The 16,875-nt window shown below is 36.2% G+C and overlaps 1 protein-coding gene across 1 annotated transcript; it reads right to left on the reverse strand.

The window, feature by feature from the left end:
* Positions 1-2,883: 2,883 nt before the first annotated feature.
* Positions 2,884-15,413, reverse strand: LOC140757571 (tRNA endonuclease ANKZF1). Its single transcript, XM_073093342.1, has 12 exons — positions 15,206-15,413; positions 11,161-11,370; positions 10,316-10,482; positions 9,786-9,915; positions 9,201-9,349; positions 8,539-8,761; positions 7,753-7,894; positions 6,307-6,616; positions 5,849-6,009; positions 5,160-5,301; positions 4,320-4,472; positions 2,884-3,967 (listed from the first exon to the last, which is right to left on the reverse strand). The coding sequence occupies exons 1-12, from the start codon at positions 15,324-15,326 to the stop codon at positions 3,827-3,829; spliced, it is 2,049 nt and encodes a 682-aa protein (XP_072949443.1). The 5' UTR covers positions 15,327-15,413; the 3' UTR covers positions 2,884-3,826.
* Between the last annotated feature and the right edge of the window lie 1,462 nt (positions 15,414-16,875).

Genomic DNA, 16,875 nt, shown 5'->3' on the forward strand with positions numbered 1-16,875 from the left:
GTCTCGGAAAAAAGTGTTCCCGTGGAGCAAAAATGACTAAGTCAGAAATTATTAAATCTTAAAATTACTCGGTAATCATGAAGTCAGAAAATAATCAATTTTTAAAATATAAGGAAAACCCGTAACTCCAATTTGACATAATATCCAGAATTCATACTCTCTCATATATTTTTTTAGTTAAATATAGTGCTTATGAAATAATAAAATATAACCAGCAATCCTTTTGGTACCTACTATATCGAGAATTAAATGCAAAGAGTAGGTATTAAATTATCACAAAATAGTTATTTTGCCACTAACCGTCTATTTCCAGTTAAATAAAGCTTTGACATAAAAATTGTTACAGGAAAACATAAATCTAGGTATTTATTTTTCTCACTAACTAAACAATAATGGAACTTATGTAACTAATTGAAACGTAGGGTTGGCTTGCTTCGTATTTTTTAAATAATTTTAACTTTTCTTTGACTTACTAACTTTTCGCTGTGCGGCGACGATATCGACCGAAGTTGAGCCTACTTTCGTGCAATGTTGAGCCTACTTTCCGTACAAAGTACTGAGGTTTTCTTTTGTACAACTATGAGAACAATGACGTCTCGTCGGCTCGCTTCACGGCGGTTCTTAGACAATGTGTTAATTACACACGGCGCCTTGTTGGTCTAAGGCGTTTTTAACTTTTACCCGCATTTAATCATGATTCTATACAGGACTTGGCTAAGAATAGCTTCCGTCCTTTGCGAAGTTATACTTCTTTTGGCGTGTTTCGGAAAATTTATTGAGTATTTTTTAATTTCACAACTATAAGTGACCAAAAAAATTTCTTAGATAACGCTTTAATTACGCACGGCGTCTTGTTGGTCTTAAAGCGTTTTTAACTTTTACCCATTTAATCATGATTCTATACAAGACTTTGCGTAAGTTTGCCAAGAATAGCTTCCGTCCTTTGCGAAGTTATACTTCTTTTGGCGCGTTTGGGAAAATTTACTAGAATTTAAATCGCTTTTAGATTGTTTTAAATACATATGGCACCTTGTTGTTTTATTGGAGTTTTTAACACTGAACTTATCTTACCATGGCAAGAATCAGTTTAGACACTCAGTTGTGTTAAAACGTATTGCCCTAACTGCACCTACTCAATAATTTCTACACATTTAATACCCTAAAGTATATTTTGTTTATTTGCTCAAATAGTCAACTTACTTAGTATTTTTTGTGTTGACAGGAAACAAGCACCTGATTTCAAGTCGTCCACATCTGTAGCCACTTCAACTGCGTTTATAAGTCGCACCCCTATTATAGTTAGTTACAGATGTTTTACTACCCCTGAGAAGTTAAGACCCCACATTGTATCCACGATAATACACCGTTCATACAAAAATATTGCAAGTTTACGATTGAACTACAAATTATTGGCCTTTTAGAAATGACGACCGGAATGTTTTTTTGAGTAAAACCAGCTTATTTGAAAGTATTTTATATTTCCGAAGTTATGTGACGTGTCTTAATACCAATGTCTATGCATTATTTTATATTTGTGTATATTCAGTACATTCTTAAGTCATTAAACTATTGATGCTATTTTAAATCACACGAGTTTTGTAAGGTGCTAGAATTCTATTATAGTACTTTTTTCACGCATATTGTCTCAAGGTAATAAATAACTTTAAATATGGTCCAAAAGGTTTAGAAAATAACACAGCCGTTTGTATATGTATGTATATAATTTATTTTATGTAAAGCCAATGGTTAACACTCGTTTACAGTTTACAGTTGAATACAACCAAATTGACAGTTGAATAACTCCATATTTTTACAATATTGTAACACGATTACAGTTATTCAGACTTTGAAAGTTTTGTAACAATTTTATTGTAGACCTTACATATGTGTGATAAATTTAATGTCATTCTTAAATAGACTATTATCATATATTATCTGCTATTGGCACAATATAATGGTAATTCAAGATTTATAAACTATATTACATAAAATACGCCTTCTACACTCAGCCGCACACTTAGATTCAGAGTCGTGGATGCCATGGACACACACAAAGACGAATACACAAACACCCAGACCCAGAACAGACATCCAAATTAATCATTCAGATATTTGTATGGCCGGGGTTCGAACCCGGAACCCTTCGGGAGTCAAACTGGGATTGTGACCGGTCTACCACACAGATCGTCACATAAATACATATAACCTGATTTAATACGGTAAAGATTATATATAGTAAAGTTATTATATGGTTGTACCACCGCCAAACCTATTACCAACGTGAAGCAGTTCTGCGTTTCAGTAGAAGGGTGTAATCGGACCATCGTAGCCGTCAGGAGTGGCAAAGCATCTGTTCAGTATTTAGTTGGTTACATAATCATGTCCATAGGTGCCAGTGACCACTTACCATCAGGTTGACTGTATGCTAGCTACTCTAACGGACCAGATTTAAATACAGCTTTGGAAGACACTGTTTTCTTATTACTCACGATAATATCAATTAAGACACACTCGATAATAATTAGACAGTTATACACAAAATTGAATTATTGCTTTTTATCAAGTCTATATTCTTACAAACACTTTTACAAAGCTTAGATTCTTCATTTAATAATTTATTTCAAATAATTTCTAGCGAATAAGCTAACAAAAATAAAGCCTATCCCTATCAATCAAATTTACGAAGATTATTTTAGACGGAATTTTTAACATCAATAAAATAGTATTTCGTTTATGAAAAAAAGGCTAAAAAAACTCAAATTCATTCGTAAGCTCAGTCAAAAATAAACGTTTTCACAATTTCAGAGTCTAAACATTTACACACTCTTAGTTTTAAATATAATAAATAATTTGAGTGAAGTCACTCAAATGCTCCCAATTGAACTATTATTCTAAATAAAAATAACAATGAAATAAATCTTATTTCAATTTAACACTATTTCAATTTTCTCTGTTTATGAGACACATGAAGTATTGATTATAGCTTAGTCCTCAGGGAATCTGTAGGAAACTGTAGGAGTCTAATCTTATCTGGGATTGATGACAGATGTCCATAGGCGGCAATAGCCATATAATATCAGGTCGACTTCATGCTCATTCATTATTCCTATATTATTAAAGAAAATTAAATATCTCTGATTGTTCGATGTGCGTGTTATAAATACCTTAATTAAATTATCACTTGCTTAATGCTGAAGGAAAACATCGTGAAGAAATATTCAGAAACACGGTTGAGTTGTTTGAAAAAAAAATCTTAAAGATTTGTGAAGTAACCACTATGCACTTGGCTTCTATGGGCTTAGCCAAGCACTTTGAGTAACGACCTGTGCCCAGAAGTGGGACTGAACAAATGATAAAAGGTTTTCTAACGGGTAACCGATATGCACTTGGCCAGCGTGCTGGTCTATAGCCTAAGGCATCCCACTTTAAGCAAAGACCTGTGCCCAAAAGTGGGACTGTACTTTATAATGAACAATTTTTTTCTGAAGGGTAACCAATACACACTTGGCCAGCGTGGTGTTCTATTGCCGAAGCCTCTCTCACTTTAAGCAAAGACCTGTGCCTAACAGAGGGACTGGACTTATGATCAAAAAATGCTTTCTGAAGTAGGTACCCTTCAGCCACTTTTACTCTGAGCAGACACCCTTGCCCAGCAGCCGGAATGAACGAATAATAAAAGGTTTTCTGAAGGGTAACCAATATCCACTTGGCCAGCGTGCTGGTCTATGGCATTAGCCCTCTCACTTTAAGCAAAGACCTGTGCCCAGGAGCGGGACTGGACTAATAATGAAAAAATGTATGATATTGGCAAAAAAATACCAGTATTTTAAGCGCTCATATGTAAAGGCCTGAGGTTTCTGTGGTTTTGTAAGCAGCGTATCGCGCAGAACTTGTATCTGTCGTATTCGAATGGACGTTTTGGTAGTTTGGACCCGCAGAGGAAGCACCGTGGCTCGTTCGCTTTTACCTGAACAATATAAAAATATAAATTATGAGTATGAGTATATTCATAATTTATTTATAACTGACTTTTACCCGCGGCTTTGGTCGCGGTCAGTGGTCGATGAAAATAGTTCTTTTTATCTATCCTCGAGAACAGTACTTCTTTTTTTGGAATGTACAAAACTTTATGACTATCAGAAACAAACACTTTCGCATTTATTTAAATTAGTAACCGATATGAACAAAAGAAGTTCTGTATTAAGACATAACATAGCAATTATGTACGTTTGTATGTTTGCAACTTTCTCATAAATCACTGATCCAATTTGGATAGGATTCTCGTTATCTACATAAAGTTTAAAGAAAAAAAGACATACCTTCTCAGCGTCCGTGAGTTGTAAGAATTTATTGGTTTTATTCTTCTCCATTTGTTTCTCTTTGTCTCGCTGCCGTTTCGCTTTCTTCTGCTGCGCTTTCCTCTCCTTCTCTTTTTCTAGAAGTTCTGGTGTGAGGGGACCGGGAATTTGCGACTGGAACAAGGAAATAAACATGCAAATTTAATGAGAAAACAAATTAAAAACGAATGTAAATGAATTTTATTTGTTACGCCGCATCTTTACACCTATGTATGTATTTAATTTTATTTCTTATTTTACACAAACACAGCTACCACACAACACAAATGTAAGATGTAAAATGGAAGATAATATGTAATGGAACTAAATAGGTATATTCTATAGAAGTATCTTATAAACCTTTTTTGTAATTATATGAGTAGCAACCTACCAGATGATAAGTGGCTACTACTGCCCATGGGCATCTGTAATCAACCCTAGATAACATTAAATTCCTACCTGAAGTCGACCACAAATGCACCGCTACCCTTGAGGTCTAAGCTGGAAGTATGTCTCCCTTACCACACCCTTCAAACCAGAGCACAGCAGCGTTTAACATTGTTGTTAAGAGTCAGAAATAAGTGTGGTGGTTGTGCCGCCGGAATCGAACAACAAAGGGTTCTACCACTCGTAGGGTATTTGTTATATTTTAGACTTGTAATTAATTGATACAATATCTATATTGAGAACACGCGTTATAAATTTTCAAACCATTTATATATTCAAATCATAACTGATGTCCGACACTTGCCAGGGGTGCTGCCAGTACCTCATATGTACAACAGTATTGCTAACAAATATATTCTTCAAAATAATAATTACCTTAGCATAGTTATACTTGTCGGGGAACTGAGCCTGGAACAGTCGGAACGCGACGCGCGTGTCGTTGTGCGGCGACGAAGCGTACGGCGTTTGTAGCGCGTGGTTCTTCACACACGGATCCCCGCCCGCTGACAACAGCTGCCTGAACAAACAATTACCAATAACCATATATAAGTATATATATCTCACCGCCTTGTTATTGAAGGAAGCCATTAAATGGCTTAAACGGCTGACGATTCTGTGAGCAATTTAGTGGATGTCATGACGTAATTTACGCGGAACAATGCCGACATGTAATTGCGTTTATTAAAATTGGGTAGTATACACATTAGTATTGTATTATCTACCGTATCATGACTTTTATATGACTATAAAATTCAATTTTAAAATAGATAGTAGCTGATTCTCAGACCTACTGAATATGCATATAAAATTTGGTGAAAATCGGTAAAGCCGTTTCGGAGGAGTACGGTAATTAACATTGTGACACGAGAATTTTATATATAAGATAATCTTAAAAATAAGTGATAATTAATAGTTAATACACTCACAGCCCTCAAAAACATGAACCCTGGACTCAGCATTAGAGATTGATCAAACCACTAGAATGTCACTGCTACTTGGAGACGAATAATACCAAATACAACTCTACAATATAATAAATCAAAAATATTAAAATGTTAACTCACGTGACCATCTCAGGTTGTTCGGCGATAGCGGCTTTGTGCAGCGCCGTGTTGCCGTCCGCGGGGTCCTGAGTGTTACACGCGGCCTCGAGATCGGAGGCCTCCCAGCCCTCCAATATCGTTTCTAGAGAGTTCACTTCTTTGTCTGATATTATCTTCCACATCTGTAATGGAGAAATAAGTGTTTCTTTTATTAGATTGGTGTAGCAAAGCATACAGTCCAGCTTATGGAACGTGGCGGCATTGACCATGCATGGACATCTATAATGACGTGTGTTACGACACCCGAAGACTAAAACGGTCGGACATACAAACGGACATACAAACGGTACAGAAAACCTAAATTCATAATTGAAACCATTTTCCTGGGGATGGAAACCCAAACCCACCCAACTTCGTACGGTGGCCGCTACGCCACGTTTCTCAAAACCAACTTATTTAGTCTTCAAGAATAGACATACCTTCTTAACATTAGCCGGTATCTTGGGCGTTCCCTTCTTAACCGGTTTATTCTCTTCTGGTTTTTTCTTTTTTTTCTTCTTGAGTACTTTCTCCTTTGCTTCAACGTCCTGTTCATTATCACTGCTCTCACAGCTGACTATAGACGTATCGTTGATCAGCAGGTCCTTCCTAGAGTTAGTTATGACCCCATTTGAACTCTGTTCGGAAAGGGTCTTGATCCAACCGACCGGTGTCTCTGAATCTATGTAGCATGGGCCTTCATCTTCGCTGGATATGATCTGTGTTGGCAGTTCTCTTGGTGCGCGCTCTCTAGAATAGAAAGTAGCAGATTTATTAATACAATTGCAATAAATAATTGGACAATAACAAATATCGAACTTGCAGATTGAGTGTTCTGTATCACCAAATTTTCATTCATGTTTTTATTTTGAGTCTTAGTTACTGTACTGTTATGCTACCATAATGTTTCGAGAAGTATATGCATTGTCAAACATTTGAATTATTTGTCTATTTAATAGGTGAAGCGAAAAACGCCGAAAACGTGGTTCATGCAAGGCGACCCGCTTTTATTTTCAAACTTTTTATTTTTAGGATTTGTTGTTATTCTTGTTGCGGCCACCACCATCATAAATACTCTGTGAAAATTTCACTTGTCTAGATAGACAAGTGAAATTTTAGAAAATCTCTTGAATTCAATTCGTAATATCTATTATATGGGTACAAAAACTAAATAAGCAGTTCCACATCTATACTATTTACTGTTCCTTAATTGATTCCTAGATTGAAGATTATTTTTTGCTTTTTAGTTGATTTTAACATAAAAGTGTGTTTTTTAGTTTTTTAAACTATATTTATTTTATTATTTTTAGTATTTGTTGTTATAGCGACCACCATCATGCATCGTTTGTAAAAAAATCAAGTGTCTATCTATTACGGTTTAAGAGATAAAGCCCTGTGACTCACGAACAGACAGCGGAGGGTTTCGTTTTATCCTTTGAGTACGGAATCCCAAAAATCATTCTACAAGATGGCATTATAGATATGTTTCAGTACATTTGAGTTATAGGGAAATAATATTATTATTTTCCAGAGCTAAAAATCAATCTAGTAACTTTGCCTGAACGCTCCATAAGGCGCTTTCTCTCGCCTCGAAAATCGTTAATCCTGAGGATATTGATAAGGACAATGGTACAAAATAATTAAAATCGTGTATTGTCATCGGTCCTCAATAAATCTGCAAAGTTTGAACGAAATCTGGCCGTTTAAAGTGGGTCAAAATCTCGCCCAAAGAAGTCGGTTACAAACAAACATACAAACAAACATACAGGTGAAGCTAATAAAAAGCGTGTAAAATATTTATAACTATAATGCCCAGCATGTTGCAATTACTCATCTGTATTATTTGTAAAAATTTATTTAATAGAATTTGAACCTAATATAAATACCTTGACTTAGCTCTATCAATGGGCTTGTTAGGACTGCTCTTGGTTTGTTTCTTCGGGCGGTCTACATTCGTGTCCGACGTTGATTTCAAAGTAGATTTACTCGTAGAAGCGATCAAGGCCTTTTGGAATAACTCCATTGTATCTACAATTTAATTAAATATTTCTATATGAGTATTAATAAATGGAATATTGTTACATACACTCATCAATAAAATATTTCGCCTGAAAGTTTCCTGGATGAGATTGGTATTTAGCAATAAGGTCACTACTTTTTATACATATTACAAATTGTATTACATTAAATCTCTTCATTGGTGTAGAATATACGTCAATGAACAAATACTAATGGGCAGAAATTGATAAATATAGATTTATAATAGACAAAACATTGAATAGATTTATTTATCAATTTAAAAAAGACGCTTTCTACACTCACAGCGCCACATTAGGATTTTTTGCGTCGTATGTCATGGACACTCATAAGGGCAAATACACACACCCGGACCAGATATCGAAATTCATCATTATGATGAATGTTTGGTCGGGGTCAGACCTGAGGTATTCCCGAAACGCTATGACTTGGGGCTCTTCAAAAAAGGTGCAAAAAGAACCCACATACAAAACCGGCGATGCATTGGCGACCTCTCTGGTGTTGCAAATGTCCATAGGCGGCGTTGACTACTTTCCATCAGGTAGTATGTCTGCCTAATCGTTAGGTTAAGCAATGAAAAAAATCAGTAACCGTTATAACAGACATAAGAATCAAAACAACTCAAAAATACTCACCATAAACCTCAATACTAGCAACTGTTTCATGCACCCTCTTCACTTCCTTATAGGTTGGTTTTCGCGTAGGAAAGGGTAGAGCTCTAACGCGCATATCGTCTCTACTTATTGGTGAGTTCTTCCCGAAGAGAGCCGCCTGGTTCATAGGACCAACTGCCCGATAGAGTACCAGGGAACAACCAACAAGATCCTTCTCCCAACTTTGTACGATTTCTTGGACGTGCTGGAAATTAAAACCCAAGTCAAACATTATGGCTTAAAAAAAAATGTGAGCCGTCACGGTACGCCTGGCAGATGTGAAACATCGACATTATTTTGTAAAAGTAATATGCAGAAAACATATTGTGATAGGAACTAAATATGTCATAATGAAATAAAATATTACGATTTTTTTCCAGATAACGATGACTATTTATTGCATTCGATTGCGCATGGCGACGCGTCGCCACACCGTACACACTACTGCATATAGACTGTATATATATACCATCGTATAGCGTGGCGCCACGGCATGCGTCGCCACGCCAGAAATCGGTTTTACGTGCGGCTATAGATGTTTCACATCAAAAATTGTTTTAGGTGTAATTTTAAGACTTACATTTTTTTTTATATTACAGGAAAAGCAGAAAAGCACGCAGTCCATCCGATGGTAAGCGACCTACCTCCAGGAACTGCGCCTGATTGTATCTCCTCAGACTGGAGCCAGCTGATCTCGGGGCGTTGCCGTGTGAGTCTCTGTTCGCCTGCGCCTGTCCCTGGCCCCGCCTCGTCACGTACGAGTGCATTGTTTTATGTACCACCGCCACACCCCCTGGCGGAAACAAAAAGAAGTTAGTTCGTTAAATTACTGACTATTTGCGTATTTTTATTTTTAACTTATAATAGAAATTGATAATAGAAATGATAATAAATGATGTAATAAATGATATAATAAAAAATTAAGGATGAAAGCAACGTCTTTTTCTTTCCTTACATTTTCCAAACAATTTTAACTACAGTTACATAATCTATGTGATATCATAACATCCTCATATTATTACTAACTTTTAATTATGAATATAAGTCTGCCTACTTAATACCACAAACCTGTAGTGGTTAATTTTTTTCAATTTTTTTTAAATATAAAATGTATATATTTTTTACATTACTATAATCTATATTGTATATTACAGCAAATAAAAAATAATGTTTAATAATACAATATTCTCAGATGCCTATATATTTTAAATATTAATTTTCAGATATACCTGAGAAGACAGCACCAGCAAAATGGCCACCGGAGACCATGAGGATGGCCCACCGCTGGAAGCCAGGGATGGACAACCGTGTGCAACGCTCCATCCATGCGCTACCATCACCATCAGTTGATAGCTCTTCCTGGATAAAAAATGAAATAAAAATAAAGTTTACAACTTAATATATTTTATATACTAATCCTTTTATTGTTTCAAATACTTTAAAGTAACCAAAACCCCATTCAAATTGAACGAGTATTTGTTAAGAAAATCGTAGACATACAAACCTACATACATACATGAACCTCCCTTTTTAAGTGAACAATCTTCACTAGTAAATAGAATTAAAATGAAAGTTAATAAAAGTGGCTGTAATTTTTATTACACTGATGGAATGACGAAAAATAAGATAATTATACCTTTTGTTTTAATAACACATAATGAAATTACACTAAGCTTATATTAAAACAATGAGGTATTGCTTTGTAAATTATTAAAGAGAAATCTTACACTGTTAAATCATATCTCAAAACAAAATATACCTTCTTATGATGCAGTATACATCTATAAATGCAGAACACCTGGCCAGAGTGGTTGGTGTAAAAAGCTTTACAGTGTCTAGTGGCCGCTGCAAATAGGTCACTTGCGGGATTGGAAGGTTGACTGGTCTCCTCTGCTTCTGAATCGCTACCGGACACACTGGAGTCATCTGCGAGAACATACTATGTGGTTTACTCTTTACATATAGCTAGGGTAACTTGCAGGAGTGACATTTACTTAATGTTTGTTTACAATTCAGTTGACATATATTCTATATCAAAATCAATAATACAAAATGTTATTATATAATAAAACTAGCTGACCCGGCAAATGTTGTGTTGCCATATAAATAAAAAAATATTAAGAGTGAACAGCCCTTATCACTTAGGGGTGTGAAAAATAGATACTAGCCAATTCTCAGACCTACTGAATATAAAATTTGGTGAAAATCATTTGTGACACGAGAATTTTATATATAAGATAATTTAGAATGCATATTATGTATATTTTTATGCGTCTTAACTAATATGAAAAAAAATGCATTAGCAAGACTTATTAGCTTTTATTTAAGACTAATAACAGCACTCATAACTGTTGTGTTTTGCTTTCTAGGACATTTACTCATATGAATCACTTTTGCTAAAACACTACAAGTAGCAACACCTTTGGAATTGACATAACACACAAGTCCTATTCTCTTAAAAAATGGATATAGATGTCTGTATAACTTAAGTAATATTATGTGCTTATTTGCTAATTCCACAATATAAAATGTTACCATTTTTGGATTTAGAAAATTAGTGAAAATGACCTAACTATTTCTGTAATTTCATTCTTTATTATTCACCTTGTCTAGAGTTAAACTGCCCCAATGATAGTGGGGACTTCCCAAACAGCTTTCTCTTCAGGTTGTGTGTGTGCCAATGTTGCTTGTAATGGGAGGTTTGCTGTGCTCGGGTCTCGAAGGGTCCAACACCACAGCAAGAACAACAGTTTCCATCCGATGCACCGTTCAGAGTTAGAGCATTGAGGCGTTTGAGTACGCTAGCTTCATCCACTGTGGAAACAAGAATCATTTAGTAATATTGGCCGGGTATGAGTCAAACTCTCATATGGGTTCCATACCAGCAAATTATCATTTATTTTTTAACATAGAAGCCATAGCAAAAATGCATTGTGGATATTTAAACTGTCTACCTATTATGCTTCAATAGATAAGTGATAAATGCTGGTAGTGTCTATGTCTTACAGTACCTTTACCATGAGTTTTTATGTTTTGACAAATATGACTGTTTTGGTATTTGCCCATACAAATTCCAATCAGCGCCATATTGTATCAGAACTTTAGTGTCAGTAATGTAACATTAAATGTCTAAATTGACAAAATGGCGCTTTATGTTTTGTCTCCCTGTTTGCGAACATGTGAGGCATAAAGACTTGAGCACTTACTTATTGTTATGTTTACTCAGTCTACTGAAGCAAACGGAACAGAATAATGGATTGAGTAAATGTAACATAAAATTGTGGGATGTTTTGAAAACTCATGGTAAGGGTACTGTTCACATGACAAAGTCCCGTGACAGATGGACAAAGGGGCAGACAATGGAGGCTTATTAATAGGGTTCTGTTTTTACCCTTTGGGTATAGAACCAGTGGCGTAGCTACCTAGGGGCTAGGCGGGGCAGTGCCCCGGGGCCCTCAAACTCAGGGGGCCCTCGAACCCTTACCAGAAAACTCGATCGAACGGAACTTTTGGAAATTTCTCCCATTTTCAAAATAAATATGAAATGTTGCAACCCCACTTTAAACATGACAACTCAGTTGAAAGTAATTTAAAAGTTATGCCTAGGGATTCCGCTAAATTATTTCTGTACTAGTACTTAGTTTTACCTCAACTAACTCAAGCATGGACTGTTCACCAATCATGCAAGGAAATAATGAGCAAATATGGAGTGCTAGAATGCGACCTAAAATAGGGCCTCCCCCTCTCTTTCCGTGGGTGCCGTAAGAACCGGCTAAGGGATACGGTGCAGACCACCTATGCACAAATGTGAATAGTTTGCAGACATATGTTTTTTTGTGTTTATTTGTTAGTATATTGCGGTTTGGTAGACATCCATCCATCCATCCATCAGCCTTTTGAGGTCCACTGCTGGACATAGGCCTCCCCTAATTGGCGCCACTCCAACCGGTCCCGTGCCCTTTGAATCCAGCGGTTTCCCGCCGTCTTCTTCAGGTCGTCCGTCCACCTGGTCGGGGGGCGGCCTAAACTCCTTTTGCCTACGCGTGGTCGCCACTCGAGGACCTTTCTTCCCCATCGGTTATCGGTCCTTCGAGCGATGTGGCCGGCCCATTGCCACTTCAGCTTGCTAATTTTGAGAGCTATGTCGGTAAGCTTAGTTCGTCTACGGATTTCATCATTGCGAATCATGTCTCGTAGCGAAATACCAAGCATAGCTCTCTCCATAGCACGCTGAGCGACTCTGAGCTTTCGAACAAGGCCTACAGTAAAGGACCACGTTTCGGCGCCGTAGGTCATCACTGGCAACACACATTGCTCGAACAGTTTCGACTTCAGGCACTGAGGAATTTTGGACGAGAAGATGCTCCGTAATTTCCCGAACGCAGCCCAGCCGAGTTGGATTCTTCGAGTGACCTCCCTCTCAAAGTTGGACTTACCCATCCGGATCGTTTGTCCCAGGTAATTGTACTCGTCGACAACTTCGAGAGGAGTGCCATCAACAACTACCGGTACGGGTGTGACATGGACATTGGACATGATTTTCGTCTTGTCCATGTTCATCTTAAGACCCACCCGTTGTGAGGCACTGTTGAGGTCTCCTAGCATTTTGCTGAGGTTCCTCAGCGAATCTGCCAAGATGACTATATCATCGGCAAATCGAAGGTGTGTGATGTGTTCACCATTGATGTTAACGCCAAGACCTTTCCACTCCATCAGCTTGAACACATCTTCCAACGCAGCGGTGAACAGCTTCGGCGATACGACGTCGCCTTGTCTGACTCCCCGCTGCAATTGGATAGGGTTCGTCCTCTGGTCGTGTACTCGGACTGACATGGTGGCGGCTTTGTATACACACTTCAACACCTCGATGTACCTATAGTCGATCTGGCATCGCTGAAGGGACTCCAGCACCGCCCAGGTCTCGATAGAATCGAAGGCTTTCTCTTACGTATATTTTCATATATTTGCATACTAATCCTTAAGGATTATACATAAATACATATGTCATAATGGAAGAATTTGTTGGTTAATCAACTAATTCTTCGATATTATGACATATATGTTTGTAACTTGCGAAAATATAACGGACACATTAGCGTCATAGGATCGTATCCAATCGTGGTCCTATGACGCTTTGATCTGCCTATTTTAAGAACAAATGTCCCTACAGTGAAACATTTTTGATTTATGTGGAAACGTTATACTTTTGCGGAAACTAAAGCTAGGATAAATTGTAAATAAAATAGTTATTTAGTCAGTTAGGCCCGACCTTTATATGATAAATCCTTGACGATCCTATTTCGTTTTATTAGCCAATCCTACATCCAGTATTAATTGTAATTGATGTTGTTACTGTTTAATATTTTTATTACCTTTTTTTTTTTTTTTTTTTTTTTTTATAATATAAGAGTAGCAGACGAGCATGCAGTCCACCTGATGGTAAGTGGCTACTGCCGCCCATGGACATCTGTAATCAACCCCAGATAGGATTAGATATTCCTACCTGAGGTCGGCCACAGATGCGCCGCTACCCCTGAGGACTAAGCTGGAACGCCTCGGAAAAGTCTGTCTCCCTTACCACACCCTTCAAACCGGAACACAGCAGCGCTTAACACTGCTGTTATTAGGTAGAAATATTACCTGCCCTGCAGTGCACAAAAAAGGGCTTAAATAGCTTAGCATTTATAAAGTATTTATATATTTCATATTTTTGTTTGATAAAACCTAAGTTTCCATAGCAGTGGGGCCCCATTTTTTTATTTGCCCCAGGGCCCTTGGTTACCTAGCTACGCCACTGTATAGAACCGTTTAAAATAAGTTGCATCCTTTAATTTTCTTTCAGAGCCAAAACCAGTCTTTAGCACTGGTAAGTATCTTCTTGGATGAATACTACATAGTATGTAGTATATGTATAGTTGTACAATGCAAAATCCTTTAATCCTAACCTAGCTTGAGCTGGAGAATCATAAGGATCAATATGTATACTCTGTTAAATTGGATGCTTAATATTTTTTTTATAGTTAACTAGCTGACCCGGCAAACGTTGTGTTGCCATATAAATAAAAAAATGTCAAGGGTGAACACCTTATCACATAGGGGTATGAAAAATAGATAGTAGCCGATTCTCAGACCTACTGAATATGCATATAAAATTTGTTGAAAATTGGTAAAGACGCTTCGGAGGAGTATGGTAACTATCATTGTGACACGAGAATTTTATATAAAAATAATAATAATAAAGAAACGGTATACTCTCATGTATTAAAGATGCACAGATAAAAAACAAATTCTGTAACTTAGGATAATATGTTAATATTGCGCAATCAATGTGTAACTTAACTGTAATACACTGCATATTGTAAGTTCATTCATAATATCAGCTGTCGTCTGTTGTATGCCTTATCTCTGTATCATACAAACTATGATGATAGAAAGGGAAAACATATGAATTAGCTAAATAATTAATGTTAGAGTTTATGAATGAGGGAAAATGTATGAAAAATAAAACAAAGAAAAGCTTCCAACATTTCAATTTACACTTTCCTTATTATGTGCATAATTACGACACATATTGTAATATGGAAAATCATAATTTCCCTATAAGTTCTTATTTAATTTTCTAAGTTTAATTAAGTTTGATTCAACTTACCAATCTGGTGCGACTCAGTTATCATGCATGCTGCTACTTTCAAGCCCTTCAGTAACTTTTCAAAGTCATCTAATTCAAAAACCCTTACAATTTTAGGTTTCACAGTATCTTTTGACGCCATGGCAGTAATTTTACTTCTAAGTTCTAACACAAATTTATACCCAATATGGGCACAAGTATTTAATATTCGAATAAATAAACCAAGGTCACAAATGTTGTGCAAGTACCTACATAATAATGCTTCTAAGAATTTTGAAAAAGAAATAACCTCTTTCACATGTTGACAACTACACTACACTACTTAAACTTGTCTGACAAATGAAATGAAAGACAGTAAAAATAATGTTGCTAGTTTTACTAAATACGTTTACCCTAAAAGTCATTCCCCATTATATATTTTTAAACTGTATCGACAACGGATCTAGAAGTAAGTCAAACTGTTTTTAATGTTGTAAAAAATTAAGGTGGTGTTCGATTTAGTAATTTCAATGATTATGATAGTGTAGTGTGGAAATTCGATGGAAATAGAAAATGGAAACAAAAAGTCAGACAGAACACAGAACTTATCATAAATTATTCTAGTAAATATTCCGTACTTAACTGCACTCTACACGAAGAGCGGTGCATAAATACATAATTTTCGTTTGTTTTTCACTCCTATATTTCATTTTATTTTATATAGTCGTCACAATTTAATAGGCCCATTTTGACACATGCCATTATAATGTCATTAATGTTTTAAACTAACTTTTTAGTAGGCAGTTTACGACCACGTGACGGCTAGAGTTTGCGGCTTCAAAGCATTCGATTAATTTTCCAAAAAATCGAAACTTAGAATTACCAATAACTTATTATTTATCCCTTTTTCATCATAACAACAAAAAAAATTAACAAAAAAGTACAACCGACTTCTATGTCACTACAAAGTAAAAAATGATTGAAATAAATGTTGGTTTAGTACATATTTCTGAAGTCGGCGCACAATATATTTCGTTGGATAACGATGTAAACAGCGTGTCTAATATGAGCGCTGAATAGTCAATGATGAACTGGTTGGCAATTTCATCAGAACCTTTCAACACAACTCACTTATTCCCATCGGTTGAGGAGTTACATATTTGACTCCGAACCACATTATCAGACCCTTAAATAGTCAATGATAAACTGGTTTTGCAATTTCATTACAACTTATACCAAATATCTTCAAACAAAACTCAATTATACCCATCGGTTGAGGAGTTACATATTTTGTCTCCAGAACCCAGTCTGATCCTCATCATATTCAAATGGGACTAACTTGTAGCAATTGTCCACACACGAAATTAAAGGCATCAAAATAGGTTCATGAACGGCGAAGTTATGGGTGGAGGAATTCCCCTCATTTTCTCCAGAACCCATCGATAGATCCTAACCATATTTAAATGGGACCAACTTCCAGCTCGTCTCTGTACACTAAAAAAATAATTATTAAAATCGGTTCACCAACTGCGGAGTAATTCGTGTACGTACATAAAATATATATATATGTATATATATATACCGGCCGAATTGATAACCACCTCCTTTTTGAAGTCGGTTAATAAAATAATAACACTAAAATAACAATTTGTTGCTTAGTGAATGATAAAAGGAAAAAAAATACAGTTTACCAGCGATGCTTTTTTTAATCT

This window comes from Epargyreus clarus, unplaced genomic scaffold, assembly GCF_041222505.1.
Source record: "Epargyreus clarus isolate Ecla_fem2 unplaced genomic scaffold, WU_Ecla_fem_2.2 ptg000004l, whole genome shotgun sequence".
In the NCBI taxonomy this organism is placed as follows: domain Eukaryota; kingdom Metazoa; phylum Arthropoda; class Insecta; order Lepidoptera; family Hesperiidae; genus Epargyreus; species Epargyreus clarus.